Source organism: Mercenaria mercenaria, chromosome 18 (assembly GCF_021730395.1).
Source record: "Mercenaria mercenaria strain notata chromosome 18, MADL_Memer_1, whole genome shotgun sequence".
Lineage (NCBI taxonomy): Eukaryota > Metazoa > Mollusca > Bivalvia > Venerida > Veneridae > Mercenaria > Mercenaria mercenaria.
Window position 1 is genome coordinate 36,692,987 of NC_069378.1, and position 26,226 is coordinate 36,719,212.

General features: G+C 37.8%; 1 protein-coding gene across 1 annotated transcript in view; it reads right to left on the bottom strand.

Annotated features, from left to right (window-relative positions):
- Nucleotides 1–26,226, bottom strand: part of LOC123538529 (uncharacterized) — a 194,074-nt gene that overhangs the window by 40,716 nt on the left and 127,132 nt on the right. Inside the window, exon 6 of the mRNA XM_045322688.2 lies at nucleotides 18,804–18,850. Within this exon, the coding sequence (XP_045178623.2) occupies nucleotides 18,804–18,850 (47 nt within the window). The remainder of the gene's footprint in view (nucleotides 1–18,803; nucleotides 18,851–26,226) is intronic.

Sequence of the window (26,226 nt, forward strand, 5' to 3'; positions counted from 1 at the left end):
CCTAGTTTTTGATGGTACTTGACCCAGTTTCGAACTTGACCTAGATATCATCAAGGTGAACATTCAGACCAACTTTCATGAAGATCCATTGAAAAATATGGCCTCTAGAGAGGTCATAAGGTTTTTCTATTTTTAGACCTACTGACCTAGTTTTTGACCACAGTTGACCCAGTTTCTAACTTGACCTAGATATCATCAAGATGAATATTCTGACCAACTTTCATAAAGATCCCATGAAAAATGTGACCTCTAGAGTGGTCACAAGCAAAAGTTTACGCACGGACGGATGACGGACGCTGCGCGATCACAAAAGCTCACACTGTCACTTTGTGACATGTGAGCTAAAAATGCAGCGGTTTTTCGTAATCATCACACTCAGTTCATCAGAATTAACGAAGATTCGACGCACTGAAAGCCATATTGAGAATGTTCTCCCTTTTTAATATCATATATTAACGACGGTGATTTAACAACTTTCTATCTTCAGAGTTCTGCCGAGGATTTCAGCATGATGGGCCCATGGCCCATCTACCCTGAAAACATGGGGCCATTCTGAAACTTTTGGGGCCATTCAAAAAGAACCAATTTTACATTAAAAAGACTTTACATTAAAAAGACTTTACATTTCTTATGCATTTAAGAAGTGTATTTTTTTTTTTAAATGTAAAATTATACACAAAGTTCATGCCATTTATTCTCTTTTCCTTATAACTTAACCATGTATACTCAACCAATAACTTCTTCTGAAAGCTCTGTTTGTCAGATGTTTTACTCTTACTTTTTCGCTCTACTCAAATTACTTGACTGGGTGGGTGTCGGATCACTCTGTGATTCTGGGGTTGTTGTTTAATGTTCAGCGACATATGTAGTTGAATCGTCGCTTTTGTTCAATGTATCATTTCTATTTGTATCTTTCCCTAGTGTAACTAAAGTCTGGTTTATTTTCTTAGAGGCAGGAGGACTGAAAAATTTGTGCAAAATCACTTTTCCTTTCGGTGTGGCCGCCATTTTGATACAATCATGGCGCAATTATCACGACACATTATTTTTTCAAATCCGTCACAGTGATCTCCCCTGGAGGTATGTCTATCTACCGTGCAAGACTGGCAAACTAGCGATTGTTATCGGGTTCGAGTTTCAGATTTTCTGGCGCGCCAAAGGCCCACCGACGCGAAATTTGCTGCGCCATTCATATTTTTTTTGCGCCAATGGCGCAAAAACACAGCCTCAGCAGAACTCTGATCTTATTTATCGATTTTCTTCATGTATTCAAAATTAAATTTTCTAAGACTGTCCGCGTTTTTTCTCTTTTAGTTACATAAACCCCCAGTGCAACTGCATTGCATATGTAATTCTCACGACCGCGCACTCCTCACACAGCGTTATATATGTTTACATCCGGGATACACAATTCCAACTTTCTTTTAGAATCACGACAAAATGAGAAGATGACACAGCGTTATAATTCTTTTAATGTATTTTTTAGTAGCATTTAAGGTAAACAAATGTCCCGTTTATACGATTCTTATTTCTTATTAACATAAAACAGCATCCAAAATACAACTAATACATTACCGGTAGGTGGGGTATTGCATATACCGCTGATACGATCAACCCGCGTTATAAACCCCGCTAGATCCGCGGGTCTCGAACCTTGGACCCCGACGACAGCGTTATAATGGGGTCCCAGTGTACTTGTAATGGTAGGGATATAATTGCTATGAGAGATACAGGTTGTACATGTGTGATAGTGAAACAGGACTTAGTAGAAACAAATCAGTTTTTAGAGAAAACCCGTTGATATAAGTACATAGATGGGAGTGAACATGGGCTAGATGTATCTTGAGTAAATATTGACTGTCTGTATTTCAACAGTTGAGGTGTTGGTTGTAGATAATCCTACAAATGATGTTATAATTGGCAATGTAGAGGGAGCTGTAGAACCTCAGTTTAGTAGCTTAGCGTCAGCAGTAGAAACTAGGGCGCAGGCCCAAAGTTAAGAAGCAAGTTATTATAATTAAGCTTAAAGTTCCGTCACAGATTCTAGATATCTCTGGAGAGGAATTTCTGGAAAAGCAACAGAATGATAGCACTTCAGATTTGTGTAGGAAGAAGGTACGAGTAAGCAGTGTAGAGGTAAAGGGTTAGTAAGTTTTGAGGTTAGAAATAAACTGTTTTATAGAGAATATACCTCCCATAATGCAGAAAAAAGCAGACTGTTAGTTGTACCAAACTTTGCAGAAAGTTGCGCAAGATTCGTTACTGTAAGGTCATTTAGGAGTGAGAAAGACTAGTGATAGAGTCTTGGGTGAATTTTACTGGCCAGGAGTAATGGCAGAGATAAGGTTGGTTGGTTGTTTTGGGTTTAACGCCGTTTTTCAACAGTATTTCAGTCATGTAACGGCGAGCAGTTAACCTAACCAGTGTTCCTGGATTCTGTACCAGTACAAACCTGTTCTCCACAAGTAACTGCCAACTTCCCCACATGAATCAGAGGTGGAGGACTAATGATATCAGACACAATGTCATTCATCAAATAGTCACGGAGAACACACGCCCCGCCCGAGGATCGAACTTGCGACCCCGAGATCCGTAGACCAACGCTCTTACCTACTGAGCTAAGCGGGCGGGCGGCAGAGATAAGGAGATATTGTCAGTCATGTAGTGTATGTCAACGTACTATAGCTAAGGGAAGAGTAAGTAAAGTTCCTTTAGGAAAGATGCCAATGATTGATACTCCGTTTAAGAGAGTTTCTGTCGATATTGTTGGCCCAATCGAACCTATGACTGATAGATAAAACAGATATATTTTGACTATGGTAGATTATGCTACTAGATATCTGGAAGCAATAGCACTACCTAGTATTGAAACTGAGAGAGTAGCAGAGGCATTAGTAGATATGTATAGTAGATTAGGAGTTCCAGAGGAAATGCTTAAATTACTGACTGTGGATCACAGTTTACGTCAGACCTTATGGCGGAAGTTTTTTTATTTTTATTTATTTTGTTGGGTTTAACATCTCACCGAAACAATTATAGGTCATACGGCGACTTTCCAGCTTTGATGGTGGAGGAAGACCCCAGGTGCCCCTTCGTACATTATTTCCTCATGAGCGGGCACCTGGGTAGAACCACTGACCTTCCGTAAGCCAGCTGGATGGCTTTATGGTGGAAGTTAGTAGGTTATTGTCACTAAGGCAGTTGACTACAACGCCATATCACTCTATGTGAAACGGTTTAGTAGAGAAATTTAACAGTAGTTTGAAGCAAATGCTGAAGCATATGTGTAGAGAGAAACCTAGAGATTGGGATAGGTATTTGAATGCTATGTTGTTTGCGTATCGTGAAGTCCCGCAAGAGAGTTTGGGTTTTTCTCCCTTTGAGTTACTTTACGGCAGAACAATTCGTGGACCGATAACTGTCCTAAGAGAGTTATGGGCTGGTAAGACGGAGAATGATGAGGTGAAAACCACTTACCAGTATGTCATGGATCTGCAAGAAAAGTTAGAGGATATGTGTACGTGTAAGATAGCTCAGCAACAGTTATCAAAGAGTAGTGCTAGGTACAACTAGAATGTGTCTGTAGGACACAGGGTGTGCCCCCCACTGGTACATTTGTCACAAATAAGGGGCAATAATTCAAATGTTTGCAGTCTTAATGGGGTATTGCCTCAACAAACATTTTATGAAAAGGATTCATTATTCTAGGCCCTATACTTTTTGAGCTATGAGCATCACAAAAGAAAAATCCACTATTTTGGCTATATCAAGGGCCATTAAACTCTGTAATAACAGCTAAGATTCTCAAGAAGAATGCCAAGTGTGCAAGGTCATATCACGATAAAGACTCCAGCAAGGTTTCCTGAATTACATGTAATACTTTTTGAGCTAGGCACATAATCAGGTGAAAAAGTGATTTTTTTTACTATTTCAGGGGCCAAAACTTTAAAAATAGGGGGGTGGACCCAGCAAAAAAATTAGAGGTGTGCAAGTTAATATCATGATAAAGACTTATGCAAGTTTTCATGAATCTATATCAAATACTTTTTGAGCTAGGCGTGTCATAAGGTGAAAATGTGCAATTTTGACTATTTCAGGGGCCATACTCTGAAAATAGGAGGCGGAGCCAGATGAAAAATAGGAGGTGCGCAAGTTCATATCATGATTAAGACTCATGCAACGTTTCATGAATCTATATCAAACACTTTTTGAGCTAGGCATGTCACAAGGTGAAAATGTGCATTTTTGACTATTTTAGGGGCCACAACTCTGAAAATAAGGGGCGGACCCAAATGAAAAATAGGAGGTGCGCAAGTTCGTATCATGATTAAGACTCAGGCAAGGTTTCATGAATCTATATCAAATACTTTTTGAGCTAGGCATGTCACAAGGTGAAAATGTGCATTTTTGACTATTTCAGGGGCCATAACTCTGAAAATAGGGGGCGGACCCAAATGAAAAATAGGAGGTGTGCAAGTTCATATCATGATTAAGACTCATGCAAGGTTTCATGAATCTATATCAAATATTTTTTGAGCTAGGCATGTCACAAGGTAAAAATGTGCATTTTTGACTATTTCAGGGGCCATAATTCTAAAAAAAAGGGGGCGGAGCCAGATGAAAAATAGGAGGTGCGCAAGTTCATATTATGATAAAGACTCATGCAAGGTTTCATTAATTTATATCAAATACTTTCGAGCTAGGCGCGTCACGAACTTCAGACGGACGCACGGACGGAAGTTCCTACATATGGATACTTTTAGACCGGCTGTACATACTCCAAAGTAACTCTGGAAAAACTGCAGACAGATGCAAAACTTCCATGGAAAGTAGGTACTTTCCATGGAAAAGTATGGAAAAGTCACCTGTTATATAACATGTTCAGAGTGATTGCAAATATTTTCCATGGACATCTCTGGAAATCACTCTGGACATCTTTCAAAATGTTCAAGGAATGTTCACGGACACTGCGGAAATGTAGCACTTAGAAAAATTTCTGGTTGTTTTAACTCTGGAAAAAAACTCTGTCATTTTCTGAGGGATTTCAAACACATCAGAAAACAATTAGTATCAGACTGGGAATACCATGTGATCAAGTTTAGCCGATCAGATCAACTGATCTTACAAAGAGGAATTTTCAGATGTGTAACTGGAAGTCTGATGTTAACAAGTTGTGTAGAAAGTAGTGAGGCTTGAATGACATCAAAGAAAAAGTACAGTTACCTATTGTTCCTATAGCCACCTAAGTATGCAAATGTGAGCTCGGACGGACGGACAGACGGACGGACGGATGCACGACAAGACCAAATTTATATGCCCCCACCACTCATTGGGGGGGCACAAAAAGTATTACAATAGGAAGGCTAGAGATAGAAGGTTTAAGACGGGTAGTAAGGTACTTGTATCATTACCTACGAAACATAATAAGTTGTTTTTGCATTGGAAAGGCCCATACGTAGTAGTAGAGGTAGTAAATAGACTGGATTACAGGATAGACGTAGACGGAAAGTTGAAAACTTTTCATGCAAACATGCTGAAACAGTACTATGAAAGAAATGATGATAGTAACTCTATACTGGATAAGGGTGTATTAAGTAAGGTTGGTGCAGCTATTGTAGAGGAGGATCAAAGAGATTACGATAGATTAGATCCGAATGAAAGTAGTGATGAGATTTCAAGCAGAGAAGAAAAGGATATAGTATTATGTCCTATAAAGCAGGGAACAGAAATGTACAAAGATGTAGAGGTAAATCCAGAGTTACCAATAGAATGTAAGCAAGAAGTAGTAGAATTGTTAGAAAAATTCTCAGATGTACTGACAGATATTCCTGGGAATACCAACTTAGTTGAACATGATATTCAGTAGTCAACTACAGATCCGATAAGTGTAAAAGGTTATCCTATTCCTTTTCATTCGCAGCCAGTTGTGAAAGAGGAAGTAGATAAAATGTTGGAGTTGGGAGTAATTGGACCATCAAATGCTTCATTTTCCTCCCCAATTGTCCTTATTAGGAACAAGCAAATTCAATGATTTGGTATCCCCCGTCGAAAGGGTTTGTGGTGAGGAATGGCAAAAAAATATATCTGGCAAAAAGTTAAGGATGTTACTAAGAAGCAAATAATTTCATTAGTCAAAATCAATTTAACAGAAAACGAATGTTTAAACTGTACATAATAAATATATGTTATGTTGAACCTGACTAAAGAAATTATTTTGAATGGAATATGTTTATTGTAATAAGCTTAGCTTTTAGAATTAAATGGAGTTATTTGAAATGTGAGCTTGAAGTGTAACTAGAACTTCAAGCAGTTTGGAACCAAGTGTTGCTGTTTAACAAGTTCATGTACATTTAAAAGGACAGATGTCCTTAAGAGAGCACAATCAAGTAAGATATCTTTAACATGGCCGGCAGCGGGGTGGGTGTGGTTACAATCTATATATATATTTTTCTATTTTGGGGGGGGGGGGGGGGGGGGGGGGGGGGGAAAGGAACAGGTGAGGATACAAAACTTCACATGTTGATTATAAATATTGATGGAAAATTAACAAATTAACAAGAGCTGTCCATAAGACAGCCAAGCTCGACTATTCGAAATATTGTCCCAGAAGCAGGAAAATTTTACCCAAAATGTTAAATATTAAATGAGTTTTAAGTTTAAGTTAAGGGGACATAATTTGACCAAAATGCATATCAGAGTTATGGGACTTGCTGCTATCATGTAGTTTTATAACCCCGAAGACACATGTGAAGTTTCAATTCAATATCTGCATTAGTTTTGGAGATAGTAACTTGCATGTAAAACCTTAACCAGAATTTTCTAAGTCCAAAAGGGGGCATAATTTACCCAAAATACATGTCAGAGTTATGGGACTTGACCCAGTGAGGTTGGTAATTGACCTAGAAAAAGAAAAAATAAGTTTCAAATCTATATGCCTTTTAGTAATAGCTGTATGTACTTGCACGCAAAACTTCAACCAGAATTTTCTAAGTCCAAAAGGGGGCATAATTTGGCCAAAATGAAGGTCAGAGTTATGGGACTTGCTGCTATCAACTAGTTTTATAACCCCTAAGACACATGTGAAGTTTCAATTCAATATCTGCATTAGTTTTGGAGATAGTAACTTGCATGTAAAACCTTAACCAGAATTTTCTAAGTCCAAAAGGGGGCATAATTTACCAAAAATACATGTCAGAGTTATGGGACTTGACCCAGTGAGGTTGGTAATTGACCTAGAAAAAGAAAAAATATGTTTCAAATCTATATGCTTTTTAGTAATAGCTGTATGTACTTGCATGCAAACTTTAACCAGAAGTTTCTAAGTCAAAAAGGGGGCATAATTTGGCCGAAATGAAGGTCAGAGTTATAGGACTTGCTGCTATCAACTAGTTTTATAACCCTGAAAACACATGTGAAGTTTCAATTCAATATCTGCATAAGTTTTGGAGATAGTAACTTGCATGTAAAACTTTAACCAGAATTTTCTAAGTCCAAAAGGGGGCATAATTTGCTCAAAATACATGTCAGAGTTATGGAACTTGACCCACTGAGGTTGGTAATTGACCTAGAAAATGAAGAACAAATTTCAAAGCTATATGCCTTTAAATGATAGCTGTATGTACTTGGATGCAAAAATTTAACCAAGGTGTGATGCCAATGCCAACACCGATGCCAACGCCGACACCAGGCTGAGTAGAATTGCTAAACTATTTTTCGAATAGTCAAGCTAAAAACGAAAAAAAAAAAAAAAAATGTTGGGAGGGATGCATGATCGGGTTGGTGGGTACAACTGGGTGGAGGAACAAGGTCGGGGAATGGTACAACTTTGCATGTTGATAAATATTCAAGGAAGGTTTGAAAAAAAATCTAAAATAAGGAATGAAAATTTGTTTTTTATTTATTTTTTTTTGGGGGGGGGGGGGGGGTGTGAGAGGGTGTGACCAAGGCAAGGGGGGTGACCAGGTGTGGGTACACAACTTCACATGTTTATAATAAATGTTCATGGAAAAGAATGAAAGAAATTTAATGAAATTCTACCAAATGGTAAGTTTGTTATGTACAATTATGTGGACTTTTAAACAATTAAAGGGCAATAACCCTGAAGTTATTAAAATCCAGATGAAAGTGTGCACAACCACATTATGGTGATCTAAATTCAGTTTAAGTTTCATAGTTCTAGGTCAAATATATCACAAGTTATGAAGCAGAAATTGCCATATTTATAGTACCCTATATAGTTAACACTAGAAACTTCTAAGGGCCATAACTCTGGTGTTACTTGGGAAATCTGACTGAAACTTGATGGGCCGCATAACCGCATAGTGGTGTACATGTATATGAAGTTTTATATAAATACTCTCAACCACTTCCTAGATATGGCTCTGGACGCACGGACGAACAATGCCAAAACTATATCCCTCAGACTTCATCGGGGGATAAAAAAGATGACAGTATCAGGTTCTGTATTGATTTCCGCCAGATTAATAAATTGACGATGTTCGATGCTGAGCCTATGCCAAACATGGAGGAGATGTTTTCAAAATTAATATTTTTCTAAATTAGACTTCAGCAAAGGTTATTGGCAGGTTCCTTTGTCTGAAAAAGCAAAACCCATGACTGCCTTTGAAACTCTAAAAGGTTTATTCCAATTTCGTAAAATGCCATTTGGATTGGTTAATGCTCCTGCAACGTTTTGCAGACTGATGCGGAAGGTTTTGAAGGACTTTTGGCACTCAGATAGTTTCATTGATGATATACTGACCATCCTGTCACAATGATTATAAAAATTTTTTTTAATTTCAAGTCATTATCTTTTAAAGTACTATAGATATGTCTATAAATGGAGCTTTTAAAAAAATTTAACATGAAAATAATTCCAAGTATAACAACTTTGTGACCTTGACCTTGGGTATAATGGGCCCAGCTCCTGCACATACTTTGTTTGTATGCTTGACAATGTTTATGTGAACTTACAGTAAGATATAAGCAATAGTAACAAAGATATGACAGAAAAACAAAGGTTGCCGAAAAACTTTAACCTAAAAATAACCTAAGTATAACACCTTGGTGACCTTGACCATATGTATAATGGGCCCAGCCCCTGCACATACTTTGTATGCTGGACAAATTGTTTATGTGAAGTTACAGTAAGATATCAGCAATAGTAACAAAGGGTTGTAAATGTGGCCTCAAGAGTGTTAACAAGCTTTTCCTTTGACTTGACCGGGTGACCTAGTTTTTGACCCCACATGACCCAATTTCGAGCTTGGCCTAGAGATCAACAAGATAAACATTCTGTGCAAGTTTCTTTAAAATCACAGCATAAATGAAACCTCTATATGGCTGAAAGGGCCAAAATGAAATATTCTGCCCCATTCAGGGCCAGTAGCTCTAGAACCAATGAAGGAATCTAGCCAGTTTTTCAAAGGAACCAAGATCTTATTGTGACTTAAGTTGTGTGTAAGTGTGGTTAAAATCCAATGTAAAATGTCACTTTTATCATGTTCACAAGGTAAAAATTAACAAATTTTGGCTCTTTTAGGGGTCAAACAGGGGCCGTAACTCCGGAACCTATCATTGGATCTGATGGATCCATCATGGAATCCAAGATATATTGTTGCTAAAGATATCTTGCATCAAATGAAACCATAAAAGAAGTCTCTATATTACTGCAAAAGCCGTAATAGCAAATTTTGCACTTTAAGGGGCCATAACTCTGGAACCCATGATGGAATCTGGCTAGTTTTTGAAAGGAACTGAGATATTATGCCAATACAAGTTGTGTGCAAGTCTGATTAAAATCCATTGCAAAATGTGGTCTCTTTATCGTGTTCACAAGCCATAATAGCAAATTTTGGCCCTTTAATGGGCCATAACTCCTGGAACCCATGAAGGGATCTGGCCAGTTTTCGAAAGGAAATGAGATATTATGCCAATACAAGTTGTGGGCAAGTTTGATTAAAGTTGATTGCAAAATGTGGTCTCTATCTTGTTCACAAGAAATTGTGAACAGACGGATGACGGACAAAATGCGATCACAAAAGCTCAGTGAGCTAATAAAAAAATAAAATAAATAAATAAACTAGAGATGCTTCTGAGAAAAGCGCATGTCTCCCACAACTGCCCCTATGAAAAATGTCTAGTGTCTCTAGATGGCTTAGATTAGTGGATCCAATTAGATGGTCTCGACGAGTGGATCCAATCAGTAATTCAAGGGCCATCAATCAAAAAAGCCTGGGCGGATTTGGCTAGTTATCGAAATTGGCTAAGGTCTTATGGCCAAACACATTTTGTTCAAGTTTGGTGAAGTTCCGATGAGAAATGTTCGACTTAGAGAGCGTACAAGTGTAACAAGAGGGCCATGATGGCCCTATATCGCTCACCTATATCGCTCATCATTGCACTTGAGGACAAGAAGGTTCTCAGAAAAAATATCTAAGTCCAAAGAACAGGAACAATAAAGGGGAGAAATTTAACCAAAAAGAAAAAAAAAATTCTTACAAGGTACAGATATGTCAAAATATACCTAAATATTTGAGGTACCATCCATGTTGTACCACTGAAAAGTGGTCTCCGTTTTTCCCTATGGCCAATAATAAAAAAGTTACTAAAAATAAGCTATTTATAGTAACGTAAAAGGGAAGTAATTAAAAAAAAATTATTGTAAGTGAACAAAAGAAGGATCTGCCAAATAAATCTGTTGACATAAATGAAATTTCAAATCAGTATCTTCATTAGTTACGGAGATATACCCATTTTAATTTGAAACTAGAGCTATCACTAAAGGTGATGAATGTACCCCCCGCATGCACTGACACAGTACATTGCAATTTGATGCACAGAAGATTGCATAATTACGTGGACAGTATGTATATAGACTGTATGTATACAGTAAAGTAACAAAAAACAAAGTCCCATAACTATGCAGAATATTTATCTAAAAGAATGTAACATGCACCATGCACAACTAGGGTTGGTACTGATCACTTGGTGCGAAGTTTCATTAAATTGTGTGTAAGGGTTTGGTAGATTAGGCATGCACAAGACTGCATATGCAGACTGTATGTACATAGTATGTTAACAAGAAACAAAGTCCCATAACTCTGCAATTTTTGTCGCTGAAAGAACCTAACATGCCCCATGCACAACTACTGTTGATACTGATCACTTGTGTGAAGTTTCATTAAATTGTGTCAAGGGGATGAGGAGAGATGGTGCACACAAGATTGTGTCTATGTATATAGTATAGTAACAAAAAAACAAAGTCCCATAACTCTGCAATTTTTTTTTTCTGAAAGAACCTAACATGCCCCATGCACAACTACTGTTGTTACTGATCACTTGTGTGAAGTTTCATTAAATTGTGTCAAGGGGATCAGGAGAGATGGTGCGCACAAGATTGTGTCTATGTATATAGTATAGTAACAAAAAAACAAAGTCCCATAACTCTGCAAATTTTTTTTCTAAAAGAACCTAACATGCCCCATGCACAACTACTGTTGGTACTGATCACTTGTGTGAAGTTTCATTAAATTGTGTCAAGGGGATGAGCAGAGATGGTGCGCACAAGATTGTGTCTATGTATATAGTATAGTAACAAAAAAACAAAGTCCCATAACTCTGCAAATTTTTTCTCTAAAAGAACCTAACATGCCCCATGCACAACTACTGTTGGTACTGATCACTTGTGTGAAGTTTCATTAAATTCTGTCAAGAGGATAAGGAGATATGGAGCGCACAAGATTGCTTCTACGGACAGACGGACAGACAACCTGAAACCAGTATACCCCCCCTTACAACTTTGTTGTCGGGGGGTACAATAAAGGGAGGTAACTTGACATAAAATCAGTCCATATTTATCTACCCTGATTGGCTCAGTCCAACTAATGACAATAATGAAATTTCAAATAAGTCCTATAAGTACTTATTGATACAAATCCATTTTGATTACAATCAGGGGAGGTAATCAGGTATAAAATAACTCTGGAACCTACGAATGGATCTGATTTGTCATGGAATCCAAGATTTATTGTTGTTGGAAGATATTTTGGAAGTTTGTATCAAATAAAACCATGAATGAAGTATCTATATGGCTGCAAAAGCCAAAATAGCCAATTTTGGACCTTTAAGGGGCCATAACTCTGGAACCCATAATGAAATCTGGCCAGTTCAAGAAAGGAACCAAGATCTTGTGGTAATACAAGTTGTGTGCAAGTTTGTTTAAAATCAAATCATAAATGAAGCTGCAATTGTGCAAACAAGGTCAAAATAGCTAATTTTGGCCCTTTCAGGGGCCATATCTCTGGAACCCATTAAGGGATCTGGCCAGTTTAAAAAAAGAACCGAGATCTTATGGTGACACAAGTTTTGTGCAAGTTTGATTAAATTCAAATCATAAATGAAGCTGCTATTGTGCAGACAAGGTCAAAATAGCTAATTCTGACCCTTTCAGGAGCCATAACTCTGGAACCCATCAAGGAATTTCGCCAGTTGAAGAAAGGAACCAAGATCTTATGGTGATATAAGTTGTGTGCAAGTTTGGTTAAAATCAAATCATAAATGAAGCTGCTTTTGTGCAGACAAGGTCAAAATAGCTAAGTCTGGTCCTTTCAGGGGCCATAACTCTGGAACCCATACTGGAATCTGGCCAGTACAAGAAAGGAACCAAGATCTTATGGTGATACAAGTTGTGTGCCAGCTTGGTAAAAATCAAGTTATAAATAAAGCTGCTATTGTGCAGACAAGGTCAAAATAGCTAATTTTGGCTCTTTCAGGGGCCATAACTCTGGAACCCATAATGGGATCTGGCCAGTTCAAGAAAAGAACCGAGATCTTATGGTGATACAAGTTGTGTGCAAGTTTGGTTAAAATAAAATCATAAATGAAACCACTATCGTGCAGACAAGAAATTGTTGACGCACAGACGGAGGGACGGACGGACTGATGACGGACGAAAGGTGATCACAAAAGCTCACCTTGTCACTATGTGACAGGTGAGCTAAAAAGGCAGATTTTTCAGTAATTCAAGGGCTGTAACTCCAAAATGCCTGGACCGATTTGGCTAGTTATCAAACTTGGCTGAGATCTCATGGTCAAACACATTTTGTTCAAGTTCATTGGATGAGAAATGTTTGAATTAGAGTGCGGACAAGAGTAAAAAGGCTGATTTTTGGTAATTCAAGGGCCATAACTCCAAGACGCCTGGACCGATTTGGCTTGTTATCGAACTTGGCCGAGGTCTCATGGTCAAACACATTTTGTTCAAGTTTGGTGAAAATCGGATGAGAAATGTTCGACTTAAGAGTGCGGACAAGCTTTGTGACAGACACACAGACAGACAGACACACACACAGACTGGAGTAAATCAATATGTCTCCCACACCACTGTGTGGTGGGAGACATAATAAAATAAAATAAAACAAGAGGGCCAAGATGGCCCTAGGTCGCTCACCTGTGTAACACACCATGACAGTGTAAACATGTTTTACCTAGTGATTTCATGGAGAGAAATATTCTTACCAATTTTCATTAAGATTGGACCAGAAAACATGGCCTCTTGAGTGTAAACAAGCATTTTCTCTTGATTTGACCTAGTGACCTAGTTTTTTATCCAACATGACCCAGATTTGAGCTTGTCCAAAACTGCATGAAAACAAACATTCTGACAAAGTTTCGGGAAGATTGGAACAAAAAAATGGCCTCTAGAGTGTATACAAGCTTTTCCTATGATTTGACCTAGTGACCTAGTTTTTGACCCCACGTGACCCAGATTTGAAATTGTCCAAGACTTCATGACAACAAACATTCTGATCAAAATTTATGAAGCTAGAGTAAAAAATGTGCCCTCTAGGGTGTAAACAAACTTATTCTTTGATTTGACCTGGTGACCTAGTTTTTGACCCCACATGACCCAGATAAAAAATCATAACATATTTCATGGAGACAAACATTCTGACCAAGTTTCATGCACATCAAAGGAACAATAGTGTTAACCTGCTTTTCCTTTGATCTGACTGGGTGACCTAGTTTTTGACCCCATACTTGGCCTAGGAATCATCAAGATAAACATTCTGACCAAGTTTCATGAAGATAGGGTCATAAATGTGGCCTAAAGAGTGTTAACAAGCTTTTCCTTTGATTTGTCCCGATGACATAGTTTCTGACCCCATATGACCCAGTTTCAAACTTGGCCTAGAAATCATCAAGATAAACATACTGACCAAGTTTCATGAAGATAGTGTCATAAATGGGGCCTCTAAGTTGTTAACAAGCTTTTGCCTTTGATCTGACCTGATGACCTAGTTTTTGACCCAACATGACCCAGTTTCGATCAAGGCCTAGAGATCATCAAGATAACCATTCTGTGCAAGTTTTATCAAATCAAAGCATAAATGAAACCTCTATATGGCTGAAATGCCAAAATAGAAAATTTTGCCCCTTTTAGGGGCTGTAACTCTAGAACCCATGATGGAATCTAGCTGGTTTTTGAAAGGATCTTACTGTAACTTAAGTTGTGTGTAAGTGTGGTTAAAATCAAATATAAAATGTCACTTCTATCGTGTTCACAAGGTAAAAATTACCAAATTTTGGCTCTTTTAGGGGTCAATTAGGGGCCACAACTCCGGCACCTATGATTGGATCTGATAAATTCATCATGGAATCCAAGATTTATTGTTGTTGAAGATATTTTGCAAGTTTGTATCAAATCAAACCATAAATGAAGTCTCTATATGGCTGCAAAAGCCAAAATAGCAAATTTTGACCCTTTAAGGGGCCATAACTCTGCAACCCATGATGGGATCTGGCCACTTTTCAAAAGGAACCGAGATATTATGCCAATACAAGTTGTGTGTAAGTTTGATTAAAGTTGATTGCAAAATGTGGTCTCTATTGTGTTCACAAGCCAAAAATAGCATATTTTGGCCCTTTAAGTGAGTGAGTGAGTTGGGTTTTACTGCGAATCAACACAAAATGGTCATATATCGCCGATTTGGCTCTTTAAGGGGCCATAACACTGGAACCCATGGTGGGATCTGGCCAGTTTTCGAAAGGAACTGAGATATTATGCCAATACCAGTTGTGTGCAAGTTTGATTAAAGTGGAATGCAAAATGTGGTCTGTATCGTGTTCACAAGCCAAAAATGGCAAATTCTGGCCCTTTAAGGGGCCATAACTCTGGAACCCATGATGGGATCTGGCCAGTTTTTGAAAGGAACCGAGATATTATGCCAATTCAAGTTGTGTGCAAGTTTGATTAAAATCAAATACAAAATGTGGTCTCTATTGTGTTCACAAGGAAATTGTGGACGGACGACGGACGGATGACCACAAAAGCTCACCCTGTCACTACGTGACAGGTGAGCTGATAAAACAAGAGGACCATGATGGTCCTGAATCGCTCACCTCTTCCCACATGACCCAGTTTTGAGTATGATGTCGTTTTTTCTATTATTTGACATAGTGACCTAGTTTTTGAGCTCATGTGACCCATTTTTGAACTTGACCTGCATATTATCAAGATAAAAATTCTGACCAATTTTCATGAAGATCCATTGAAAAATATGGTCTCTAGAGAGGTCACAAGGTTTTTCTATTATTTGACCAATTGACCTAGTTTTCGAAGGTACGTGACCCTGTTTTGAACTTGACCTAGATATCATCAAGGTGAACAGTCTCACTAATTTTCATGAAGATCTCATGAAAAATATGGCCTCTAGAGATTTTATCTATTTCGTTGGGTTTAACGTTGCACCGACACAATTTTAGGTCATATGGCGACTTTCCAGCTTTAATGGTGGAGGAAGACCCCAGGTGCCCCTCCGTGCACTATTTCATCACGAGCGGGCACCTGGGTAGAACCACCGACCTTCCGTAAGCCAGCTGGATGGCTTCCTCACGTGAAGAATTCTCACCCCAAATGAGGCTTCGAACCCACATCGATGAGGGGCAAATGGTTTGAAGTCAACGACTCTAACCACTCGGCCACGGAGGCCCCGGCCTCTAGAGAGGTCACAAGGTTTTTCTATTTTTATACCTACTGGCCTAGTTTTTGGCCGCACGTGACCCAGTTTCGAACTACCTAGATATCATCAAGGTGAACATTCAGATCAATTTTCATGAAGATCCATTGAAAAATATGGCCTCTAGAGAGGTCAAAAGATTTTAATAATTTTAGACCTACTGACCTAGTTTTGGACCGCAGTTGACCCGGTTTCAAACTTGACCTAGATATCATCAAGATGAACATTCAGACCAACTTTCATACAGATCCCATGAAAAGTATGGCCTCTAGAGAGGTCACAAGGTTTATTCATTATTTGACCTACTGACCTAGTTTTTAACGGCACGTGACCCAGTTTCAAACTTGACCTAGATATCATCAAGGTTAACATTCTGACCAATTTTTATTGAGATCAATTCAAAAGTATGGCCTCTAGAGAGGTCACAAGGTTTTTCTACTTTTAGACCTACTGACCTAGTTTTTGACCGCACATGACCCTGTTTAGAACTTGACCTAGATATCATCAAGATGAACATTCAGAACAACTTTCATACAGATCCCATGAAAAATATGGCCTTTAGAGAGGTCACAAGGTTTTTCTATTATTTGACCTACTGACCTAGTTTTTGACGGCACGTGACCCACTTTCGAGCCTGACCTTGATATCATCAAGATGAACATTCAGACCAACTTTCATACAGATCCCATGAAAAATATGGCCTCTAGAGAGGTCATAAGGTTTTTCTTTTTTATTTGACCTACTGACCTAGTTTTTGAAGGCATGTGACCCACTTTCGAGCCTGATCTAGATATCATCAAGGTGAACATTCTGACCAATTTTCATGAAGAACACATCAAATATGTGGCCTCTAGAAAGGTCACAAGGTTTTTCTATCTTTATACCTACTGACCTAGTTTTGGACCGCACGTGACCCAGTTTCGAACTTGACCTAGATATCATCAAGATGAACATTCAGACCAACTTTCATACAGATCCCATGAAAAATATGGCCTTTAGAGAGGTCACAAGGTTTTTCTATTATTTCACCTACTGACCTAGTTTTTGAGGGCACGTGACCCAGTTTCGAACTTGACCTAGATATCATCAAGGTGAACGTTCTGACCAATTTTCATGAAGATCTTGTGAAATATATGGCCTCTAGAGAGGTCACAACGTTTTTCTATTTAGACTACTGACCTAGTTTTTGATGCACGTGACCAGTTTCGAACTTACCTAGATATCATCAAGTGAACATTCTGACCAATTTTCTGAAGATCTTGTGAAATATATGCCTCTAGAGAGGTCACAAGGTTTTTCTATTTTGACCCTACTGACTAGTTTTTGATGGCACGTGACCCAGTTTCGAACTTGACCTAGATATCATCAAGATGAACATTCTGACCAACTTTCATAAAGATCCTATGAAAAATGTGACCTCTAGAGTGGTCACAAGCAAAAGTTTATGGACCCACGGACGCACTGACTGACGACGGACACCGCGCGATCACAAAAGCTCACCTTGTCACTTTGTGACAGGTGAGCTAAAAATAAATAAAATGTTCAGCGACAACTGCTTCAACATCTTGAGTATGGAAAAAGACAGGCATTTGTGAGCCTATTTTGTTTAATTTCAAAGCTTTGTGACTCTGCACATAGTCATCAAGCCGTCATAAACTGTGCACCTTTTTACTGCAAGACTTTTCCAATGATGCATAACACTAATGTCTTTATGAAAACTTCTGTACCATTTAACAGAGTAAGCATACTGTATTTTAACTGAAGTCTGCAGAAATTAAACCAAATCCTTAAAGATTGAAAGAGCCATAACTGACTAATATTCTGTCAATTTTTTTGTAATTATTAAATGATCTCATCAAGTGCTTAACCATATGTATCACACTCGCATGTTTTATCAAAAACTATCCAGAAAGTCTTGGTTGTGGTCGAATTTCTGAAAATGGCAGAAAAAACAGAGTTATCTAAATTTTCAAAGGGGCATAACTTTTGCTAGCCTTGTCTGATTTTCATTTTTTTTTTCCAGTTTTGTACTAGTCTTCTCATAGACTTTAAAATGATGTATCACACGTATATCTGGAACAAAAAAACATTTGGTCTGTGGTCGCTACCTACATCCTAGGTTTGAAGTCAATACCTTGAATGGTTACTAAGTTACGCTCCAGACATAAAATATGATGGAGAGATTTGACCTTTGAGCTCAATCTGTGACCTTGAACTTTGACCTACAGACCCGGTTCAAGTGCTCTGCACATCTTCTCTTTGCCACTTACCTACAGCTACAAGCCAAGTTTGAAGTCAATACCTTGCATGGTTATTTAGTTATGCTTCGGACACAAAATATGATGGACAATTTTGACCTTTTAGTTCAATTTGACCTACATGTGCAGAGCTGGTTCAGGCGCTCTGCACATCATCTCATCGCATCTTCCTATATGCCAAGTTTAAAGTCAATACCTTTAATGGTTAAAAGTTATACTCTGGACACGAATTATGTTGGATAAACAGATGGATAGATGCACACATGCACCATCCCATAATACATCCTGGGTGTATGAGCATAATGGGTGCTTTACACACACAACAGTAAGAACCATGGAAGCGTATGGAATCGAGTGTCTTCTGTATCTTGCACAATGTTGCCACTAAATTTACTGAGGTGTAGCCCATATTGATTAATGCTGGCAACAATAAATAAACTTAATAATATGCAAACAAGAAAGGAATTGCTATAGAGATATATTAAGTTGTTTGTGGCAAACATATGTATATAGAGTTTATACTTACATCTTTCAGTTGTCTCATACTCTCCATAAAATCCTGCGAATAGGAAACTGAAATATAAAAATGTATAATTAATAGAGGTATCAGTAAAGGTGATTCGTACCCATCTGTTTGCAGACAGGTATCAGTAAAGGTGATTCGTACCCATCTGTTTGCAGACAGGTATCAGTAAAGGTGATTCGTACCCTTCTGTTTGCAACTAGAGGTATCATTAAAGGTGATTCGTACCCATCTGTTTGCAGAGAGGTATCAGTAAAGGTGGTTTGTATCCATCTGTTTGCAGAGCTAAATGTTCTTCCCTTCTCAGCCATCCATTATCTTATCATTATTCAAGTTTTCTTTAATTCCCTTCAGCAGTAAACATATGTGAAAGAAGTAGAAATAAATTATATCATATAATTTAAACTTTGGTAATTTTCAATAATTCAAAAGTTGTAACTGTAAAGACACTGGACCAAACTAACTGCTTACTGAACTTGCCCTAGGTATCATTGTAAAACAAATTCTATATAAGTTTGGTAGATACCAAAGAATGACCTTGATTCGAACTTGACCTAAAGATCATTAAAACAAACATCCTGACCAAGTTTCACGAAGATACAGTCATAAATGTGGCCTCTAGAATGTTAACAAGCTTTTCCTTTGATTTGACCTGGTGACCTAGTTTTTCACCCAAGATTATCCAATATGAAACTCATCCAAGATTTTATTTAGGGTAACATTCCAACCAAGTTTCATTAACATTGGGCCAAAATTGTGACCCCTAGAGTGTTAACAGTCAAATTGTTGACTACAGATGACGGACACAGGGTGATCACAAAAGCTCACACGCTCTGCAGATTACACATTACTAAACCCGGGGATGGAAAAGTGGAGTTGTTGAAACAGGCCAAACATCTCATTTGTCACAAAGGTTAACATACTTCGTTACCTTCGAATGCATGTTTAATAACGTGAAAACAAACCCCATTGCGACCCTCTCATTGTGCACATCAAATTCATGAATCGAATGCCCGGATGTTTAGGACAGATACTACTAAATTACAGCCATGAATTACTTGATTAATGACCGCTAAATTTGTTGTGTGCGAGGTCGAAGACTGTTAGCGCATCAAATCACGGCGGGCCAAATCACTAGTAAATTAGGATCCCATCACCAGCTATTGAAGGGATGAACATTTTTCAAAAAGTAACTGATTTAAAACCAAACACTTGCGTATAATATCCATTTTACATGTTAGAAAAAAAAACACAAAGTTCCGTAAAATATCCACTATTCACTTTTAATTGTCCGCTATATCATCTCTATAAACTTCTCTAAAAATCTACACGCGTGTACGATTTTCCAATAATACGTGGACATTACGAGTTTAAATTGGGTCAACGTGTACAGCCAGTGTTTCTTAATTGCCGTATTTACTCAGCTCAAAGTGGTAACAGATTTTCTTTGTTGTTGGATTTAACAACTTATTTTAGCGTAATTACTGTGGAAATAGCGGACTTGACATTTTTTTTTCAGGCAGTAGAAAACAAAATAATCTTTTTTAAAAATTTTAGTTTTTTATTTTTTTTTTATTTTGGTGCAGATATAAACGCCCTCTTGGTGCAAATGTAACGCCCCCGGGGCGCTTAAACGGGGGTTATGGAATGCCAATAAGGTAGAATGGTCTTGTCATTGCGTCCAATCCTAGTGTTCCACACACTGATGACCAATATTTAAAGAAGAAATTACAACCAAAATTTACAAGATGATCATTATATATTTATATAGATGTGCCCTAGAAGGAACTTTTGCTATGCTTAAACTTGTTCTATGTACTACTTTAAAACAGAATTTAGTAATGTGTATTTCCATATTGTATGCTATATTTCTTGTAACTTTCAGACATAATCGTATTTCAAATTCAACATGATAAGAATAGTAAACAAGAGCTGTCGGAGGACAGCAACGCTCGACTATTCAACAGCCTTGTCAATTGAATGAATACAAAAGTCAAAAATGGGGCATATTTTGTACAAATTTGAACCAGGGTTATGGAATCTGCACAGTGCTTATCAGCTCATGACAGTGGACAAGTGTATGAAGTTTCAATCGATTCCCATTATATAGTGGGTACTGAGATACCAGCTTACATACAAAAACCTTAACCAAAAACTACTAAGTCAAACAAGAGGGCCATGATGGCCCTATATCGCTCACCTGTTATCATTGCACTTGAGGACAAGAAGGTCCTTAGAAAAAATATCTAAATCCAAAGGACAGGAACAACAAAGGGAAGAAATTTAACCAAAAAGAAGAAAAAAATTCTTACAAGGTATAGATATGTCAAAAAACACCTAAACATTGGAGGTACCATCCATGTTGTACCACAGAAAAGTGGTCGCGGTTTTTCCCTATGGCCAATAATAAACAAGAGGGCCATGATGGCCCTATATCGCTCACCTGTTATCATTGCACTTGAGGACAAGAAGGTCCTCAGAAAGAATATCTAAGTCCAAAGGACAGGAACAACAAAGGAAAGAAATTTAACCAAAAAGAAAAACAAAATTCTTACAAGGTACAGATATGTTAAAATACACCTAAAAATTGGAGGTACCATCCATGTTGTACCACAGGAAAGTGGTCTCGGTTTTTCCCTACGGCCAATAATAAAACAAGAGGACCATAATGGTCCTGAATCGCTCACCTCTTCCCACATGACCCAGTTTTGAGTATGACGTCGTTTTTTCTATTATTTGACATAGTGAACTAGTTTTTGAGCTCATGTGACCCAGTTTTGAACTTGACCTAGATATTATCAAGATAAAAATTCAGACCAGTTTTCATGAAGATCCATTGAAAAATATGGTCTCTAGAGAGGTCACAAGGTTTTTCTATTATTTGACCTATTGACCTAGTTTTCGAAGGTACGTGACCCTGTTTTGAACTTTACCTAGATATCATCAAGGTGAACATTCTCACTAATTTTCATGAATATCTCATGAAAAATATGGCCTCTAGAGATGTCACAAGGTTTTTCTATTCTTATACCTACTGGCCTAGTTTTTGACCCCACGTGACCCAGTTTTGAAACTGACCTAGATATCATCAAGGTGAACATTCAGATCAATTTTCATGAAGATCCATTGAAAAATATGGCCTCTAGAGAAGTCAAAAGATTTTAATAATTTTAGACCTACTGACCTAGTTTTTGACCGCAGTTGACCCAGTTTCAAACTTGACCTAGATATCATCAAGATGAACATTCAGACCAACTTTCATACAGATCCCATGAAAAGTATGGCTTCTAGAGAGGTCACAAGGTTTTTTTTATTATTTGACCTACTGACCTAGTTTTTTAAGGCACGTGAACCAGTTTCAAATTTGACCTAGATATCATCAAGGTGAACATTCTGACCAATTTTTATGGAGATCCATTCACAAGTATGGCCTCTAGAGAGGTCACAAGGTTTCTCTATTTTTAGACCTACTGACCTAGTTTTTGACCGCACATGACCGTGTTTCGAACTTGACCTAGATATCATCAAGATCAACATTCAGACCAATTTTCATACAGATCCCATGAAAAATATAGCCTTTAGAGAGGTCACAAGGTTTTTCTATTATTTGACCTACTGACCTAGTTTTTGAAGGCACGTGACCCACTTTCGAACTTGACTTAGATATCATCAAGATGAACATTCAGACCAACTTTCATACAGATCCCATAAAAAATATGGCCTCTAGAGAGGTCACAAGGTTTTTCTATTATTTGACCTACTGACCTAGTTTTTGAGGGCACGTGACCCACTTTCAAACTTGACCTAGATATCATCAAGGTGAACATTCTGACCAATTTTCATGAAGATCGAATGAAATATATGGCCTCTAGAGAGGTCACAACGTTTTTCTATTTTTAGACCTACTGACCTAGTTTTTGACCGCACGTGACCCAGTTTCGAACTTGGCCTAGATATCACCAAGACGAACATTCAGACTAACTTTCATACAGATCCCATGAAAAATATGGCCTTTAAAGAGGTCACAAGGTTTTTCTATTATTTGACCTACTGACCTAGTTTTTGAAGGCACGTGACCCAGTTGCAAATTTGACCTAGATATCATCAAGGTGAACGTTCTGACAAATTTTCATGAAGATCTTGTGAAATATATGGCCTCTAGAGAGGTCACAAGGTTTTTCTATTTTTAGACCTACTGACCTAGTTTTTAAAGGCACGTGACCCAGTTTCGAACTTGATCTAGATATCATCAAGATGAACATTCTGACCAATTTTCATGAAGATCTTGTCAAATATATGGCCTCTAGAGAGGTCACAAGGTTTTTCTATTTTTAGATCTACTGACCTAGTTTTTAAAGGCACGTGACCCAGTTTCGAACTTGATCTAGATATCATCAAGATGAACATTCTGACCAATTTTCATGAAGATCTTGTCAAATATATGGCCTCTAGAGAGGTCACAGGGTTTTTCTATTTTTAGATCTACTGACCTAGTTTTTGAAGGCACGTGACCCAGTTTCAAACTTGACCTAGATATCATCAAGATGAACATTCTGACCAACTTTCATAAAGATTCCATGAAAAATGTGACCTCTAGAGTGGTCACAAGCAAAAGTTTACGGACGGATGGACGCACTGACGCACGGACGGATGACGGAAGACGGAAACTGCGCGATCACAAAAGCTCACCTTGTCACTTTGTGACAGGTGAGCTAAAAATTACTAAAAATAGGCTATTTTTAGTAACGTAAAAGGGAAGTAATTCAAAAGAAAATTATTGTAAGTTAACAAAAGAAGGATCTGCCAAATAAATCTGTTGACATAAATGAAATTTCAGATCAGTATCTTCATTAGTTACGGAGATATACCCATTTTAATTTGAAATAAAGGGAGGTAATTTGACATAAAATCAGTCCATAGTTATTTACCCTCATTGGCTCAGTCCAACTAATGACAATAATGAAATTTCAAATAAGTCCTGTAAGTACTTACTGATATAAATCCATTTTGACTACAATCAGGGGAGATAATCAGATATAAAATAACTCTGGAAACTACGATTGGATCTGATTTGTCATGGAATCCAAGATTTATTGTTGTTGAAGATATTTTGGAAGTTTGAATCAAATAAAATCATAAATGAAGTCTCTATATGGCTGCAAAAGCCACAATAGCCAATTTTGGAATTTAAGGGGCCATAACTCTGAAACCAATTATGGAATCTGGCCAGTTTAAGAAAGGAACCAAGATCTTGTGCTGATACAAGTTGTGTGCAAGTTTGGTTAAAATCAAATCATAAATGAAGTTGCTATTGTGCAGACAAGGTCAAAATAGCTAATTTTGGCCCTTTCAGGGGCCATAACTCTGGAACCCATCAGGGGATCTGGCCGGTTCAAGAAAGGAACCAAGATCTTATGGCAATACAAGTTTTGTGCAAGTTTGATTAAATTCAAATCATAAATGAAGCTGCTATTGTGCAGACAAGGTCAAAATAGCTAATTTTGGCCCTTTCAGGGGCCATAACTCTTGAACCCATAATGGAATCTCGCCAGTTCAAGAAAGGAACCAAGATCTTATGGTGATACAAGTTGTGTGCCAGTTTGGTAAAAATCAAATCATAAATAAAGCTGCTATTGTGCAGACAAGGTAAAATAGCTGATTTTGGCCCTTTCAGGGGCCATAACTCTGGAACCCATGATGGGATCTGGCCAGTTCAAGAAAGGAACCGAGATCTTATGGTGATATAAGTTGTGTGCAAGTTTGGTTAAAATAAAATCATAAATGAAACCACTAACGTGCAGACAAAAAATTGTTGACAGACGGACGCACGGACGCACCCACGGACGACGGACAAAGGGTGATCACAAAAGCTCACCTTGTAACTATGTGACAGGTGAGCTAAAAAGTTACTTAAAATAAGCTATTTATAGTAATGTAAAAGGGAAGTAATTAAAAAAATATATTATAAGTGAACAAAAGAAGGATCTGCCAAATAAATATGCTGGCATAAATGAAATTTCAGATCAGTATCTTCATTAGTTACGGAGATATACCCATTTTAATTTGAAATAAAGGGAGGTAATTTGACATAAAATCAGTCCATAGTTATCTACCCTGATTGTCTCAGTCCAACTAATAACAATAATGAAATTTCAAATAAGTCCTATAAGTACTTACTGACATAAATCCATTTTGATTACAACTAGGGGAGGTAATCAAGATACAAGAGGGCCATGATGGCCCTATATCGCTCACCTGTTATCATTGCACTTGAGGACAAGAAGGTCCTCAGTAAAACTATTTAAGTCCAAAGGACAGGAACAACAAAGGGAAGAAATTTAACCAAAAAGAAACAAGAGGACCATGATGGTCCTGAATCGCTCACCTATCCCCACATGACCCAGTGTTGAACTGAGTATGACGTTGTTATTTCTTTTATTTGACATAGTGACCTAGTTTTTGAGCATATGTAACCTAGATATCATCAAGATAAAAAATTCTGACCAATTTTCATGAAGATCCATTGAAAAATATGGCCTCTAGAGAGGTCACAAGGTTTTTCTATTATTTGACCTAATGACCTAGTTTTTGAAGGCATGTGACCCACTTTTAAACTTGACCTAGATATCATCAAGGTGAACATTCTCACCAATTTTCATGAAGATCTCGTGAAAAATATGGCCTCTAGAGAGGTCACAAGGTTTTTCTATTTTTCAACCTACTGACCTAGTTTTTGACCGCACATGACCCAGTTACGAACCTGACCTAGATATCATCAAGCTGAACATTCTCACCAATTTTCATGAAGATCCGTTGAGAAATATGGCCTCTAGAGAGGTCACAAGGTTTTTTTCTATTTTTAGACCTACTGACCTAGTTTTTGACCCCACGTGACCCAGTTTCGAACTTGACTTAGATATCATCAAGGTGAACATTCTGACCAATATTCATGAAGATCTCTTGAAAAATATGGCCTCTAGAGAGGTCACAAGGTTTTTCTATTTTTAGATCTACTGACCTAGTTTTTAACCCCACGTGACTCAGTTTCGAACTTGACCTAGATATCTTCAAGGTTAATACTCTGACCAATTTTCATGAAGATCCATTGAAAAATATCGCCTCTAGAGAGGTCACAAGGTTTTCCTATTTTTCGACCTACTGACCTAGTTTTTGACCGCACGTAACCCAGTTTCGAACTTGACCTAGGTATCATCAAGGTGAACATTCTGACCAATTTTCATGAAGATCCATTGAGAAATATGGCCTCTACAGAGGTCACAAGGTTTTTCTATTTTTAGATCTACTGACCTAGTTTTTGTCCCCACATGACCCAGTTTCGAACTTGACCTAGATATCATCAAGGTGAACATTCTGACCAATATTCATGAAGATCTCATGAAAAATATGGCCTCTAGAGAGGTCACAA